This window comes from Micrasema longulum, unplaced genomic scaffold, assembly GCF_059751315.1.
Source record: "Micrasema longulum isolate JH-2025_06_02 unplaced genomic scaffold, ASM5975131v1 h1tg000755l, whole genome shotgun sequence".
Lineage (NCBI taxonomy): Eukaryota > Metazoa > Arthropoda > Insecta > Trichoptera > Brachycentridae > Micrasema > Micrasema longulum.
The window spans coordinates 345,335-362,236 of NW_028277949.1; the positions used below are offsets into that span (position 1 = coordinate 345,335).

The window sequence follows — 16,902 nt, forward strand, 5'->3', positions numbered from 1 at the left end:
GAGATATTATTTGTTCAGAATATAATAATTGTAAAATGATAATAATATGTACCTATAGAGAAGTGAGTATTGTGTATCCGTGGTATGTGTTTATGTTTAACGTGATGTGTGTATACAGATATAGCTAATTACATGTGAAATATCACTGGCTAACTAGAGCCCGCATTTTCATTAAACATAATATTATAGTACAAATCAAAATCTTTTATTTATTTTCTATCTACATGTATGGTACCTATTATAATCTACCACGACATATTCTAATTTGTAATTGCGAGACCTAGAAATGAGTAACCAGGTAAACAAAGATCCAACAGTAAAATACTTTTTGTTTTCGCTGTTTTCAAAAACCAATAATCTGAGCCTTAATTTAAATTTACAGTACTTTTAGAAGACGACGGGAACAATAAGAAAACAGTATTGAATTATTTTTGAGCTTTTTAGAGGAAACATTCAAAAGAATTTGGGAATACGGTCTAATGTGATACTGACTACTAACTATACAGAACAATGTAAAAATAAAGTTGTACAAAAAGACAAATAAATAAAAACAACTTTGTTTTTAACCACTTATTTTTTATTTTCTACTGACCGGTTTCAAAGCTATGCAAGCTTCTTTATCAAGGTATATTAGTTAAGTATAGTTGAAAAAAATTAAAATAAGTGGTTAAAAACAAAGTTGTTTTTATTTATTTTATTATAATGAATAGCCACAATGCTAGTGCTTTAAATATAAAATAACAATTATAAGGTTATGGCATGTTATTTGCTGGTCAACATGATCATTTTATGCACTTGAATATTTATGGTACTCGCTTAACAAAAAAAAATATGTTGCTGTTGAGGAATCTTTCAAGATGTAAAATTAATCAAAACTGTTGAATTCTGTCAATATTAACTGAGATATAAAACCTCTCATTATTGATATGAGATAAGAATACCCTATTATACAGAGAGAATTGGTGATATCTTGGTGGCTGGTTCAGCTCGCGGAATTATGTTTTCCATGTACTCTTTAATTTGAGTCTCCATCAGCCAGGGCTGCCCCCAGAGTCCCCTCGTCACGTGAGTGGTGACCCTGGTGGACTCACCCCGGTGCACTATCACCTTGTTCTGCTCGATTGGGAAAGGTTTACTCGCATCCCACTCAAAAATGTCAACTTCGCCCTTGAGCCTGAAAAGTACATATTTTATTTAATTCAATATAATCTGAGACTGAAAATTTGTAGCCAGTACCAAAAACGAATAATCGCATTTACTTCGGACTGCAGAACTTAATAATAACATTTTAATAATATGTATATGGGATATATAAAAAAAAAATGTCATTCTTGAAAATCAAGATTTTTAAACTTGCTGTATTTATGTTTTGTAACAAAAATAAATTGCAAATAGTATATTATTATATGGCAGTGCGTAAAGCCTCTGTGTGCATTTATGAGTCTATTTTCACAATAAATGGATCATGTACATTACGTTTTTAAAATGATGACAAGATAAAATTATAAGAAAGGCGATGCTATTTTAGTTATACTATTAAATACAGAGAGAGTATACCACTTAAATACAAAGAAAAATTACATCTTAAAACTTATATTTTGTATAAGAAACAATTTTACAAGTTAATGTTATAATAAAAAATCAGTAAATAATTATCGAGCTCATTCAGAAATAAAGTAAAGTAAGTCAAATAAAAAATACCTGTAAAATATTTTGCTGTATCCATCGACTCCACAAAATACAATTGGTTGAGATTTGTTTCCAATGAAATATACAGAGTTCTTGGAATTCTCACCCCTCAAGTCAGATGTGGCTGCACCGTAGACACTAGCATAACAAAATGTGATATTAATTATTGCGTAGAATACCCATATTTTTTGGCACATCACAATAGTGTCGAAAATTCTTCATATAGCGGAGTGACAAACAACGGTGAGTTGAAAAAGATAATAGTTAAAAAAAGTGAAAATAGTACAACAGTATTGATTGGTAATTTAAAAAATAAAATGAAATAACTTCAATACTTAAACCCGGAGATTATGTAGAACAAGTCTCAAACCATGACCTACATAGAACCCGAAGGAGATCTATTCAGAAGATTTATTATATATATGCTATGTCTTATGTTTATTTAATACGTTATTATTAATCGCGAAATCAAGTGCTATGAAGGAGTGGATGCAAGATCTATAAATCTTACTGCTGACGTCATGCTTAAATGAGAATTGTTTCCGCATAAGATTGACATATTTTGGACGAAGACAAATGAAGAATATTCAGAGTTGGCAAGGGAAGCTTTGACATTATTAGTGCCATTCGCCATATCCCGCCCATGTGACTAATGTTAGTTTTTTGTACCTCGAAAATAGAACCACAAATCGACTTATTTTTAAGAATAAACAAACACATCCTTACTGAAATTACTATATTTTTGTGGTAGCATAGTACTTAAAGCCCTTGCTTTTTAATTCAACCTTGCTTGCGGCCTCAACCCCCCAAGTTAGTATTTGCTACCTACAGGTTGAAATACACTGTGTTACATTATTTAAATTTTATGTATGTTTTTACCATATATTTAGGTACTTAGTTTCTGTCCCAAAATGAGTTTATTGTTACTCCTGAGAGTACAAAGATTTTTTGTTGTATGATTTAATAAATAAAAAATCAGAAGTTAGTGCTTCAAATATGAATTTTATGTGACATTATTATTGTATTGATGATTTTGCATATTATTATGCATGAGAAAATGTTCTGCATATTGAGTGCATGATTTTCATTATTTTTATTGAGTCGTAAAAAAATATTTTACAAGGAATTTTCTTTAAATAATTTTCCTGGTTAGTAATTGAAAGTTTGGACCTATCAGTTTGAGAAAAATAAATTTGTAAATAGGGTCCACAAAACTAGGCTAATATTATTGTGGCATAAATTAGTTCTTACCCCTGGCAGTCCAAGTATGTGAAGTATAAGTGGTAGATTCCTGTCTCTCTCTCCAGCATGACGAGGTACATTGCTTTGTCATTTTCACACCCCCGGGTCACTTCTGGTGGCAGGAGAAGTCTCCTCCCGACGCCCGAGTTAGCATTCAGCATTATCATAGACTTGCCTCCCGCATCTGAAATGTACCTGAAAATATGTGCAAATTATTGAAAATAAAACAGTTATTTTCAAGATTTTAAGTGATTTCAGAGTGTGTACCTGTGTAATGTGTAATAATACTCAAATTGAAGACAATCTCAAATGCAGAGAATAACCCGAAGGTGAAGACAATAGAATGTATTTTCCTCACCTTAAGTTTTGTCTCTGCATACGGGTATTAGTATCCTTGAATTCAAATTAATTTCAATTCAATTCAATTCAATTCAATTCAATTTATTTATTTTAAATATAACATATACATTACAAAAATATATTCAATACGTACATATTATAAAAAAGGAAAAAAAATACACGAAAGAGACTCATGTCAAAGGAGTCGAAGAATCCTGCTCCGGAAAACCCCTTCGGATACATGGAACAGATCAATATCCAGAGCGATGTTGTTCAACATAGCGGTAGCTCTTCCAACAGGCATAACCATAGGCAGGTTGGTCCTGAATATCGGAATATGAAACAATCTATGCTGACGCTGTCTTAGGTAATTATCAGGAACATACAAACCAATGCTCATCATAATTTCAGAATTATCGATCATACCGCGCAACAATCGATAAAAATGTGTGGTCAAATACACATTCCTTCTAGTCTCTAAACTGTTGTAGCCAAGCATACCCTGGAGAAACTCGGTCGGGTAGAGCCAAGGATAATACCCGCACTCTCTCATGTAGAGATATCTCAGAAACTTCTTTTGGATTTTCTCTATCATAAGAGAGTACTTCAGTTCATGTGGCCCCCAAATCATCGAGCCACTCTCGAGTCTACTTCGCACCAAGGAGTTGTAAAGAGTTCTCAGTACGCGGGTATTTTCGAAAACCCTGGCAATACGCAGAACAAATCCTAACATCTTCAATGCATCACCACTGATTGTCTCTATGTGTTCATGAAATGTCAGAGTGCTTACAAATCTAACGCCCAGATCCTTAACATTCGATGTTCGTATCAGATTCTGGTCATTCATTTTGTAGCGAAAAAAAAGAGTTTTTTGGGCCCTAGTGAAGGACGTGACCGAACACTTGGAAACATTAAACCCAAGTTTGTTTCGCCTTCCCCATTCAGATATATTAGATATATCCGCTTGGAGAAGACGAAAATCGTCAGAAGTTGTCACCTTTAAAAACAGTTTTAAGTCATCCGCAAACAACAGAAAACGCGAGTTCAAAATTACATTTTTAATATTATTAATAAAAATTGAGAACAACAATGGACCCAGGTTAGAGCCTTGCGGGACACCCGAGAAAGTATGGAAACACTCTGACGCGAATAGACCGTAGGAGACGTATTGGTTTCTGTTTTGGAGGTAGCTCGCCATTAATTTTAACATACCATCCGAGAAACCGATCTCATACAGCTTATTTAATAAGACATCATGGTCGACAGTATCAAAGGCCTTGGCGAAGTCATTATATGAACAGTCTACCTGATGTCCTGCATCCAGAGCTTCCGTGACGTAGTTTGTAAAAACCATTAGATTGGTTTCAACCGAGCGGCCTTTCCTGAACCCATGTTGTTCATCAATAATAAATGGCTCTACTCGGGAAGTGACGATTCTACATATGATAATTTCAAATACCTTCGCTGGTGCAGAAAGAACAGCTACAGGTCTGTAATTTTCTACTGATGACTTAGATCCACTTTTATGTATAGGTGTTACTTTTGACGTCTTCCATGTTTCTGGGAAGACCCCCGTATTAAAAGAAAGATTATACAAAAAACAGAGGGGTTTTTTGATCAGTTCCACACAACCTTTTAGGAAGAATGTCGGAATAAAATCTGGTCCGAGAGAATTAGTAATACTCAATTTTTTGATAGTGTCGGCCACATCCTTCTCATTGATATTTTGAACATCAATAAACTGTGCACCGGTCTGTGAACATTGCTTAGCAATATTAACATCTAGAAGCGGAGGTTCATTGCTATATACTGTTTTAAAATGAATTTTAAATAAATGCACTGGATTGCTGGAAGCTAAATTTTAAGGAATTAGGGGATAAAATTGTATTTGATAATGTAGATAAAGAGCTGTCCTCAATATTTTCAATATTTTTTTATAGACAAAAAAAGTACATCACGCCGTTTCACCGTGGGGGTAGGCGAAGAGGATAGAACGCCACATTACTCTGTCTTTGCATACAGACCTCGCTTCCTTTACATTCATACATCTCATGCTTTCACGACGATTATTCCGACTATTGATGTGTTTCTCTTCAAGTATTTGTTGAATTTGGTCATGTCATGTCTTTCATAGTCTTTCTTGTTTTCTGCGTCCATCAACATTCGCACTGTCCAAACCAATGCGGCACTCCTTTTTTGATTTTGTCGATAATGCTTGTCTCAGCCTAATTTATAGAAAAGTACTAAATTTAACCCACGAGATGGAAAACTTAGTCTAACCATTTAAGGCCTGGCATTGGCTTGTTTGTGTAATAAACTCAACACACAGTGTAACACATACCATTTCGACCATTTGCAAGTCCACATTACTTGAATTCTTCTATCTTATGAAGATTTCCATCTCATTTAAGAATCTTTCTAAAAATTTGTTTGTCTTGTAACTATACAAATGAGGCTTAATAATGAATAATAAATAAGTTACAAAATAAATTACATACACGTATCCACTTCCATCCAATAAATTTTCCACCGCAATGTACTGCAGGTCACTTGGATCGGTAACATAATCCGTTAAGTCAATTATGTTGAGAACCTTATTGGTCATCATGCTGATGGAAACTACTTTGGGATGGCATTTCTTTACTGGAGACTCTAATGTGTTGACCACTCCAGTATCCAGAACCCACAAGATGTTGTTTTGATCCAGGAATAAGTCGACTGCAGATTGGATGGCGTTGCAGTTTCCTTCTTGTTGCAAATCCCAACTTGGGAATGGTTTGAGTGCCAGAGCAGAGTCTTTGTGTAAGATATTCACTACCCCTAGAGTTATGGGGACCCCTGTTCTGTACCTAAAATATAAAACAAATGTATTTAAATTAAAATTACCTATTCCATTACTCAAATATATCTAGCCCTCCGTGTGAGTTTCGTAAATGAAATCGAATCAAAAACCAAAAGTTGTACTTTTTATTAGCATAGTCTTAATTCTATCTGAATTAATTGTATAATTTGGGAACCGAATAATAAAGGCAAAGTCTTAAACACTTGAGTGATTTACTAGATTTTAAATCATTTTGTTGTTATTTAAATAGAAATTAGTACCATTAATTTTTTATAGTAAAACTTATTTGCACAACTTAATAACATTTGATAAGTATAACAATTTTAATTATTGGTTTAGGAAGAACTAAAAAACACATTACCAATTTGATAAAAATACTGTACAATTTAGATTTATAATCAATATTACCTTGGTACAGTGACAACTACTTTGTGCTTATAAAATTGCATTCTAGTAATCAGAACATTTATTGGGTTGTAATTTCCAGATTTTAAATAATGCTGTTTTTCATCCGGAGAGAATACAATGTTTTTTCCGGGGATGCGGTAGGAAATGTTGGGAAGAGTTTGGTTTAAGAAGGCTGCACCAGGTTTCACAATCTGCATTGTGATGATGAGGAACGCGACCAAACAATATCTTAGGCCAACCATTTTGAAAGTGATGCTGAAAAAAAACAAAAATTGAATTTTATAAAAAAAAAATTTTCAGACATTCTCAAGAAACTTCGTTCTACAATTTAATGCTTTAATTGTTACTGTGCATAAGAAAATATTTTTTATATCAAATTTCCCATATCACTGAATTTCCTCATTATTTTACATTATTAAAAAATTATAATTCATTTAGAAATATGTAGGTAATTGCATACTAAACTAGAAATGCAATTCTCTGGAACAGTTTCCCACTGTTTTTTTATGTTAGGATAAAGCACTACAATAAACATTAAATAATGTTAATTTTTTTAAACTAATTCCACAAATTCTCGTTGTAAAAATGTATTTATTTATTATTAAATTGAATAAATTATTAATGCATAAATACTAACAATAAAAAAAAATAAACAAGTAGAATAGAAATTAATATAAACGTACTTACAATTTTCTCACAATTTCTCTTATTTGGTGAACAAAAAAATACTACACCAATAATCAAATTACATCACTTTATATAAGCCAAGGAAATTTCTAATCATTTCCTGTAAAGATATTCATGGATTAAAATAAAACATTATGTTATTAGTTTTTTTGCAAATATCATCATATTTTGTTTCTTAATACAATTTTTAATACATTGGACAAGGAAAAAAAAATTACAAAATTTAGCTGACCACTACAAAATCACATTTGGCTTAAATAAAGAGTAAATAACAACACGCATTAGTAACTGTATTTTTTATTTAAGGAAATAACAGTTACAATAGGAAATCCTTGAAATTACGCATTAAAAAAATGCTACACATGCTTTTAAAGTCTATATAACTATGGATGGTTGAAAAAGTAAGCCATTTTATTATTTCAAATTTTGTGAGTTTTGTATTTGTGCTATCTAACTTCCAACTTTTCTAAGGTAAGAAACATTAAATTTTACTTAAAAAAAGAAATATCTGAATTCTCATAGACAAATGAGTTTTTAAAACTCATTATTTCGTCTAGATATATCAATTTGGTGTGTGGTTTAACCCCCCACCGACTTGCACATTGAACTTTAAAAAAATAGTGTTTTCGCTACTGGTTTTTTGGTTTTCCCACAAACATTGGTGTTTTTATTTTTAACCCCTTCATTTCTTCAATTTTTATCTATTGATTTTTTATGAAGCACAGGAATTAAAACCTTTAAACGTGAGATGAGATTCTTTTTGAATTTTATAAAGCTGTAAAACAATATTTCATAAAATTAAAACGTTTAACTTCATACATATTTGTGCAATTCATTCGAGTTTTAAAGTTAAATTGATTGTTTAAAAATACGCTCCTCTTCTAACCATGAGAACTTATTTTAGGTAAAATAAGGGTACAATTTTTTTTTCGCACCAGCCAACAGGCCAAGAGACTTAATCACAGTGGTTAATTACAGCATAGAAAACCCAGGCTGGAAAAAAAATCCATAAAATTTTTCTGTTTTCACCAGGAATTGAACCCGGAACCTTCCGTGTGTGAGTAAAGCGTCTTAACCATTACACCACAGAGGCCGCCATTATTGTACATGTACCTATATTTTAAAGTTTGTATCGCTATTTGAAAAAAATCTACTGAAAAAGCTATTTCTTAAAAAAAATATTCCCTTCTCTAGTAATTCTTTTGCCTCTGTTGAGATATTTAATATCCTTTTTTTATATTTAAATTATTATCAAATGTTTATAGTTTTTTGTTTTCCCCAGCTGGCGATGCTGGTCCTAATAGTATTGTCACTGATATGTGTTGCTATACACAATGTCGAGGGTTGCCCACCTCACGCCCTCTCCTGGGAAGGGGGTGCCCTAACCTTCCCCTCGGAGAATATTGAGAGCCTCTACACTCGGACTGGAGAGTACATACCCAAAAACATGATAGCTACTAAAGCGGTTATTAATCATGACAAAATTATATTTCTGATGCCAAGGTATGTAACAATCTATAAATAAACCTTTTTTAGGAACAATATAAAATAACCTCTTTGTTCAGAGCATTCAAAAATAATTTTATGATACGAGCATGTACATGGTTATTTTCAACCCTTATTTTGGCAGAACGCAAGAATACTTTTTTTACACATCTTCAGAATCCCAAACAATTTTTTTTTGTTTTAACCAAAGTTTATTATAAATTGTGATAATTAAAATTATGGTTCAGCAGTTTTAGCTGAATGCTATTTTACTCATGTTTTAGTATCAGAAAAAATGGATCATATGTATCTTATAGGATACATTACCAAGAATAGGGTAGACACTTCATTTAGAAAAAAATATTTTGTAAAGTATCCAACAATATGTTAAAATATTAGAAACTATAAAATAAAAAAGTATGTATCTAAATTTCCTTACAAAATATGTTCGAAAAATTGAATAGTTTTCAGTTTAAAAAATAAACAAATGAATGCATAGAACATTTAGAATAAAAATTTGAAATAAGTGCACATTTATTGCTGCATAGTAGTTATTGATAGTTAAAACTCTCCTGTTCATGATTTGAAACTTATTGTTGTCTTTAGTGAATAAAACTAGTTTAAAATGCTTCACCACTCTTTTTACATACAGTCCTCGCTTCCTACATTTATGCACTACCAATTTGACTTTTGAGATGTTCTTGATATAATAACATAATATTATACTCCTACCAGAAGCATTGCTGCTTACAAATAGTATATTTCTTTGTATGTATTCTAAATTTTACATTTATAAATTTATAGCAGGCTTTCATTTTATATAATAGGAACTCGCTGAATTCGTGGATATTTTGAGATGTAATGCCAAAATTAGGATAAAGACTTAACTCTACGTAAGCAGTTTGTCATTTGTTTCTCCATTCTATCTGTAAATAACTAAATATGACTAAATGGATAGTGGAGCTAGGTAGAAGTAAAATGGATTGTCTCATTCGCCCACACCAATATTGAATCAACTGCTCCACAAGTGTATAGCTTATGTTAGGTTTTTGTTATTTTCATTGTTTGTTTTGTAATATAAATAATATAGATGTACATAAATACCTTGTTTTTAAAACTGTCAGAATATTTGTTAATTATCTTCGTTTTTTTAAGTTAGCCTTCTTTGTGTATTCTCAAATGTAATTTTAAAAAAGTATATTGTTAAGGTCATCGGCACGGGAAACCCCAGTGAGGTCACATTACTTTTATTATTAATTATAGTTTGTAAGCAAAAATATGAATAAATAAATAAATGACAGGTCATAAGCCCCGTAAATGTCTACTTCCATATTCCCTTCTCAAAAATGTTTTTCCTCTCAGTTGCAATAAGTTTATATATGAATAACTCCCTAGGGAGGAAATCCAGCCGGTCTGCAAGCATTTGGACATACTCAAACATTTTAAATAACTAATTACAATATGTTTTTTTTACCTTGATGATACTCTTTTGGTACAAGATTTAAAAAAAAACTGTTTTGTATGGCAAGTATCATCAACACACTTCTTGCAATTATAATTTTTTTTTATTTGTTTTTACAGATGTAAACCTGGAGTTCCAGCATCTTTAGTGAAATATGATATAAAATCAAAATCCAAATCGGGGACTATGAAGTTCACTCCATTCCCCAACCTGGCTGCACATGAGAAGGGGAATTGTCGAGCCATACAAAATGCTGTCGATGTTTATATAGACTCCATGGTATGTGACTAAAAATATTTATTTTGCGACTGTTGGCGGATGCAAAAAAGAAGGAAGATAAAAACGATATGGCATGGTCAAATCCAACAAATACTCAAAGTCAATAGTCTGAATAATTGGCACACAGAAGATGTATGAATATAAAGACAGAGTGGTGTAGCGTTCCATCCCCTCTGCCTACCCCTGTGGAAATGGCATCATGATGTTTTTGTATGTAAACATTCAGACACTTCTTAATTGCAAAAAGTCTATTGTATTTAATGCTCTAATTTTTACCGCGCGCAAGAAAACATTTTTTGTATCCAATTTCCCGTAGGGCTGAAGTTCCTCATTAACTAAATGTGAGTGTCTTGGTTTATAATTAAAAAATAATGTCTTTTAATTGAGAATCATAATATAGTGATGAAATGCGAAAAGATTATTCAAATTTAACAAATATTTTTAAACTGGTGAAAATTTCATGTGAATACAATATTTAAGAATTATAGCTTTAAATTGTTCAAGTGACATATTTAACATGACATCATATGTCCTGTTTTAAACGGAACCGTTTCGTTTTTAAGTGGCCTGTCCCAGGTCACAAAGCACAGCTTTGGGTAGCTAATATGTCCCATTTTCCGAAAAAGATTAATCAAGCAGGTTGCAAAAAATTCAAAAATCATCTGACAGTAGCATCTAGTAGCGCGGCGATGACGACATATCTAGCCGATTGCAGTGCCCTCGAAACGGAAGAATTTAGTATCTAATGGGATTTAGAGGATGACAAATTTTCTGGTGGAATAATTGTCATGAATAAATAAAGTTATTGGAGGAAATCCAGAGAAGAGAAACTAAATTGGTATTTTCTCTAAGAAATAAATCATATGAGGGCCGCTTAAGGGAGCTCGGGTTAAGTTCACTGGAAAAGCGGAGGCAGGTGACTTGATTAAAACATTCAAAATCCTAACTGAGCAATATAATGTACCCAAGTTGAAATCAATGTTCACTATGAATGAAAACCGCTATCTTAGAGGTCATTCATTAAAACTAAACACTACCTCCTTCTCATCCAACCCCAGGAAAAACTTCCTGACAAACCGAGTTGTGGAGAAATGGAATGGCCTTCCTGAGAAAGTGATTGGTGCTAGTTCAGTTAATGTGTTCAAAAACCGCCTAGATGCACACATCAATTTATAATGTTTAATAACCATGTACACTTGATATAGCTGAGCTTGAGCTTAATAGCTGCTAGTGTATTATTATTAATAGTAATAATAATAATAAATAAATTACAACCTAAAAAATAGTAGATGTCCCGTTTTGAGGGAAAAATAAATGGTCACTTTAGATATAGGTATCAAATAAATCGATTGGTTTTTTTCAAATGTTGTCAGTAAAGTTGCTGTCTTAGTAATGATAGGTTTTTAAAAATTATTTTGAACAAAAAATAAATAATTGCATTCTTATAATGCTGTGTGAGGTAAAGAGGTACAGTCATTATTAACTGATTGTGCAGGGGAGCCATTTAAAATTTCCTACTGCTTTATCTTAGGATAAACTTTAAATGTGAAAACTTAAGAATAAAATAGGTAAAGCGGTATACGTCATACTGTGTTTCTTCTCATAATAGTACTTTTGAATTATACATATGACCAATATTGTTATTGAAATAAATATTTTTTTCCTAACTTGAATCTCTTCACCCAACCTTTCATAGACTTTATAAGGTGGAACTGCATACCTACTTAACTCAATTTCTCAATTTTAGTGACATGTACCTCTTTATCTAAATGCTACAGAATTTACCGAAATATTTCGTTTTTTGGGGCTATTTTCAGCGAGTTGTTGTTATAAAAAATGGAAATCAAGTTGTGGTAGAGTGGGGTTAGAAACTTGAACCTTTCATCCATGTGTCTATGATATTACTATGGGACCACAATCCGGCTATAATACATATTTTGTGAACTACATTAAATAAATGAATATTATTCAGTTTTAAAAAATGAGAGAAAGGGGTTGGACCTACTTTTAATAAGATGGATACTACACTGTCCAACTGATTTCTATTTTCTAAATCTGTAAACTTTAGACCACGACTACATGTCTCTTTGAGATCATGGCCCACATTGCGAACCAATTTGTTTTGCCTGAAGTTATCAACGGCGATCTAATTTAATGAATTTAAAAAAATATTTTAGGGCTTGGTTTGGGTTCTTGATACTGGTATTATTAATAATATGGAAATACCAGAGGAATTATGCCCCCCAAAGATAGTCTGTATTTCCCTTCTGAGTGGAAGAGTTTTGAGATTCATAGACATTTCTCATTTAACTGAAGCAAATTCTAGGCTTCAGAATTTAATTGTTGACTATAGTGATGGAAACCCTTATTTGTACGTATAGTTTTTTTTTATGTTTAACATTTTTAAAGACAATCTTTATAAAACATCAATGTTTAATATTTTTACCATTTGCAATTTTAATCAAATAATGATAAGTATCTGAATTATTTTTAAGAATATCTGTCGATTATTTTTAGCTTTATAAGTGATGCTGCCACTAGAAGAATTCTTGTTCACAATGTCGGAAACTCTTCAAGTTTTCGTGTGACTCTTCCGGAAGAAGTAGCTCCAATGATTTCACCAGAAGATGTTATGTACATGGCTAAATCATATGTGCCGAAAGAAAATTCTGTAATTTACGTAACATACCTCAATAGTCCTCGTGTAGTCTCGATCAATACACATTATCTGAAAAATGGTGATGCGCATGGTAAAATAAAGGGTATGCTATTATTTTTATTATTATTTATGTTATTTATTTTATTATCTGTGTCCTTTTATTATCTAGCACAAACGAAATGTCATTTGTTTTTTCGGTTAAAATTAACATTAAGAAACAGTAACTACATCAACTACCAAGTAAATTTTGAATTAATTAATTAATACTTTTTTGGGTCAAAGGCAGTAATATTATACAGGCCCGAGGTATATAACCTTATCCCAGATTTGTGGAAATGTGGTGGGATTGCCAGGCTGAGGAAGTTGTTGACTGCATTTTTAATCCATATTGGTCGGAGGGAGTCAGAGAAATTGTTGTCCGATGTAGAAGGACGTAAGCTGGTTTCTTGTTTTACTAGTAATGACTTAGGACTTTGGTATTATTTATGTTTTCTCTGGATATTCATTGTTTACTTTTAAGACTTAAAAAGCACACATTATGGTAAAACTGTAATTACTTTTTAATATTATTATAAAATACATAATTTACTGCCTTAGAACCCGGGGAAGCTATCCCTAGTTAGGCAGTTTAGATGAACCAACAGCAAAAATAAAAAATATATATGTTTACTTTTACTCCATAATTAATTTGTAGTATAAATAATTACTTGTAAATAGCTGTAATAAATATGTAAAAAATAAATAAATAAAAAATTTCACCAATTTGTGGGTGTAGTCCATAACCAGCATTTAACTACAAAAAAGTAGCTTGATACCTACCTAATTTTCAAGAGAAATTTGTTGTATTATAAAATTACATTAGGTATATGTATGAATATTTATATAAACATTCAGAATATCAATGTTTTTTTTTCAGATGTGGGTGAAAAGAAAGCACCAATGATTTTTCTGGGCACTAATCAATATAGTAAAATTTTCTTCCGTTACGAAGACAATTCTGACATTTATGTATGGGATACAACCAAAACATTTGATCCAGATTCTCTATACCCAATTTACAGTAGTGAGGATTGCTTCTTGCCAACTGCAGTTGTTGTAAATGGGTTAAAATGTTATAAAGTGCTCGAATCAACTTACCAAGAATACTATGATGGGGAAAATGGATTTGGAGTCTTGCAACAACTTGTTGATTTGACTAGAGATAATAACTAATATTATGTATCAACTTCTTTTTATCTTTTTTTAAAAAAAAAATTTTTAAATCCAACAAATTTGTTTTTCTATTTTTCACTATCTCAGTTTATAATGCCACTTGAAAAAATATTGTAATGACGGCATATTATTTTTAGCATTTTTTGAAAAAATGTTTTATCCGTATGTTGTCACTCTTTATGCAATTGACAAACTGCACTCAGTAATAAAAAAGCTCTTGAAAATACGGTTAAAGTAACATTTTATAAATATCAGTTATAAAGAACCCTGAATTCAATTATATGGCTAAGATGTAAAAAAATAAAATGGAGAGTGTATTTTTTGTGAGAGAAGTTGAATTCTAATTAGATACCATTTAGTAATCAAAATTTAATATCTCGTTCACATTTGTTCCAAGGCACAATAATGGGTTTTGGCACCGAGTTCAGGGTTTAAGATCACATCCGAGTGTCGTGTGTTTTAAAAATAAATAAAAGCAATAATTTATGGGATATATTTGAAATAATTCAATCACAGAAACATTTTGAGTTCATCCCACTTCATTGAATTTAAAACTTTAAATTATTTTTTGGACAACATATTTTTTTTATTGAATATAACAGGAATCAATTTTAAATTAAAATATATTTGCCTTTGCCATCAATAACTTTTACACATGTAACCAAATTGCTTTTTTTCAAAAACATGTTTTTGAGATATTTTGATTTCTTTGAATATTTTGGTGGATTAACTACAGCCCACATATTTTCTTCTGGGTCAAAGAAAATTTGTGAAATATCAGAAAATTCCTCAAAGGACTGCGCCAGTACTTCATGTCCCTCAGCACTGAGTGGTTTCCTGTTATAACAGGTTAAAATAATAAGTTCATGAGTTTTGAAAAATTTAAAAATAAATAAGTAGTAGGTATTTACAATTTAATTGTCAGAGAATTCACAGATTCATTGTATATAATATAGCATGGACATCGTCGTTCTGCTGCCTAGGGACATGATTATATAACAAGGGTAAGGAATAATAATATTTCTGCCAAAGCGTTTGATACGCTTAGAGTTTACAGGTAATAAATAAGTTTCAAAAAAGACATCTAAATTCTGATGAAGCATATTAGCAATAGATGTTTATTTTTTAAATATTTGAGTGAAGCGTGAACATAGGACAAAAAATGCTACGTACAAGTATGTTCCTTCCTAGAACAGGTTAATCTAGTGAGGAGAACTCTTATATCAATTTTGCCCATGATTTTTTCCCATATTTTAAGTATAAAAAAAAAATGTGGAAAATAAAACATTTGCATTAGAAAATGTACTCATTCTCAACATTGATAACCAGATAGTACTTATTAAATGTATTGATTATTATAAACACATTGAAATAATTATGATGTGCGCGAGTTAAAAAATCATATTTTAAATTTATTATTTATACCTGCTATCCCAGCGTACTACAGCATAGTCCCGAGGTAAATAATAACTAAGGCCAAAATTTTGATCGTAAATAAATCCTTTGGATGGGCCAAGTTTATCTCCAATATACTTCACATACACTTGCTTAATGTTGTTCTGAAATAATTTGATAGTGTTATTATGGAAACTATTATTATACTATACAGATTGTTATTTTTCAATTTAAATTACCTACCAGCTCAAGATCAATGATAAATTTCATCAATGATTTTTTTAAACTCTAAGCTAGTCTAAAATAAAAAAAATATTTTAAAACTTATTTTTGCAGTTTTAATTAAAGGACAGCATAAATTTTAATTAAAAGACAACAACATAATTATAAACACTTACCATATTCGTGTCTTTTCTTAGGACATCTAGTTTTATTTTGAATACAGGCAAGTTTTGTGTTGAGGTGATATATAAAGAATCATCCTGTTGAGATATTGCTATGCTTTCAGAAGTCGATATACCATTTTTGACAACAATATCATTGACATTGTCTTGAAGTACATACTCGACACATTTTGGTTCATGGAATTTACACATAAATAAAATATTTGCATTAGATACACCAATATATGCCCTTTCACTGAAATGCGGAAATGAGTCAGTCAAAACACTAGAAAAATTCAGTTCATTATCATTTAAATTATACACTTTAATTATTTGAGTTGTGTGTATATTAAAAACAACTAATTTGGCAGAGCAGTTTATATAAGAGTTTCCTTCATCTAAAACCCATAGTCTTCCGTAGGAATCAACATCTGTACTTTTGGCTTGTACAATACTTTTACAGTTATGAGTCCACTTATGACCATAATATGTTTTCGAAAATATCCGCTCTCTAACAAACAAATCATTATTTTCTGGCCATGGTGCTTCAATAAGTGTAGGAGAGTATTTATATTTATCAAACACTTTTATTGATAAATACGCTTGATGTCCAAATACTGTTACATGAAGAACCGAATAATTAGTTATACCCAAATGCGACAGTTCCCATGAAGATGTAAAAGATAGTAAATTAACTAATGCTATTATCAAAAAAACACTAATTCGAAAGAAAACCATTTTCGCTTATAAGTAAACGAGGGCTGAACAAATACTAATGGAATACTGAACAAAATATTTTACTAAAGCTAAGGAAGGAGAG

General features: G+C 31.3%; 3 protein-coding genes across 3 annotated transcripts; 1 reads left to right on the forward strand and 2 right to left on the reverse strand.

The window, feature by feature from the left end:
- Positions 1 to 2,884: 2,884 nt before the first annotated feature.
- On the reverse strand, positions 2,885 to 6,915 carry LOC148279136 (major royal jelly protein 1-like). Its single transcript, XM_088230400.1, has 3 exons — positions 6,521 to 6,915; positions 5,769 to 6,119; positions 2,885 to 3,132 (listed from the first exon to the last, which is right to left on the reverse strand). The coding sequence occupies exons 1-3, from the start codon at positions 6,760 to 6,762 to the stop codon at positions 2,937 to 2,939; spliced, it is 789 nt and encodes a 262-aa protein (XP_088086526.1). The 5' UTR covers positions 6,763 to 6,915; the 3' UTR covers positions 2,885 to 2,936.
- Positions 6,916 to 8,075: 1,160 nt separating this feature from the next.
- On the forward strand, positions 8,076 to 14,305 carry LOC148279137 (protein yellow-like). The gene is made up of 6 exons (XM_088230397.1): positions 8,076 to 8,264; positions 8,490 to 8,710; positions 10,274 to 10,433; positions 12,611 to 12,804; positions 12,951 to 13,195; positions 14,009 to 14,305. Exons 2-6 carry the CDS (start codon positions 8,496 to 8,498, stop codon positions 14,302 to 14,304), a joined length of 1,110 nt encoding a protein of 369 aa, XP_088086523.1. The 5' UTR covers positions 8,076 to 8,264; positions 8,490 to 8,495; the 3' UTR covers position 14,305.
- Positions 14,306 to 14,843: 538 nt separating this feature from the next.
- yellow-k (L-dopachrome tautomerase yellow-k) lies at positions 14,844 to 16,820 on the reverse strand. The gene is made up of 3 exons (XM_088230401.1): positions 16,098 to 16,820; positions 15,730 to 15,863; positions 14,844 to 15,141 (listed from the first exon to the last, which is right to left on the reverse strand). Exons 1-3 carry the CDS (start codon positions 16,818 to 16,820, stop codon positions 14,916 to 14,918), a joined length of 1,083 nt encoding a protein of 360 aa, XP_088086527.1. The 3' UTR covers positions 14,844 to 14,915.
- Between the last annotated feature and the right edge of the window lie 82 nt (positions 16,821 to 16,902).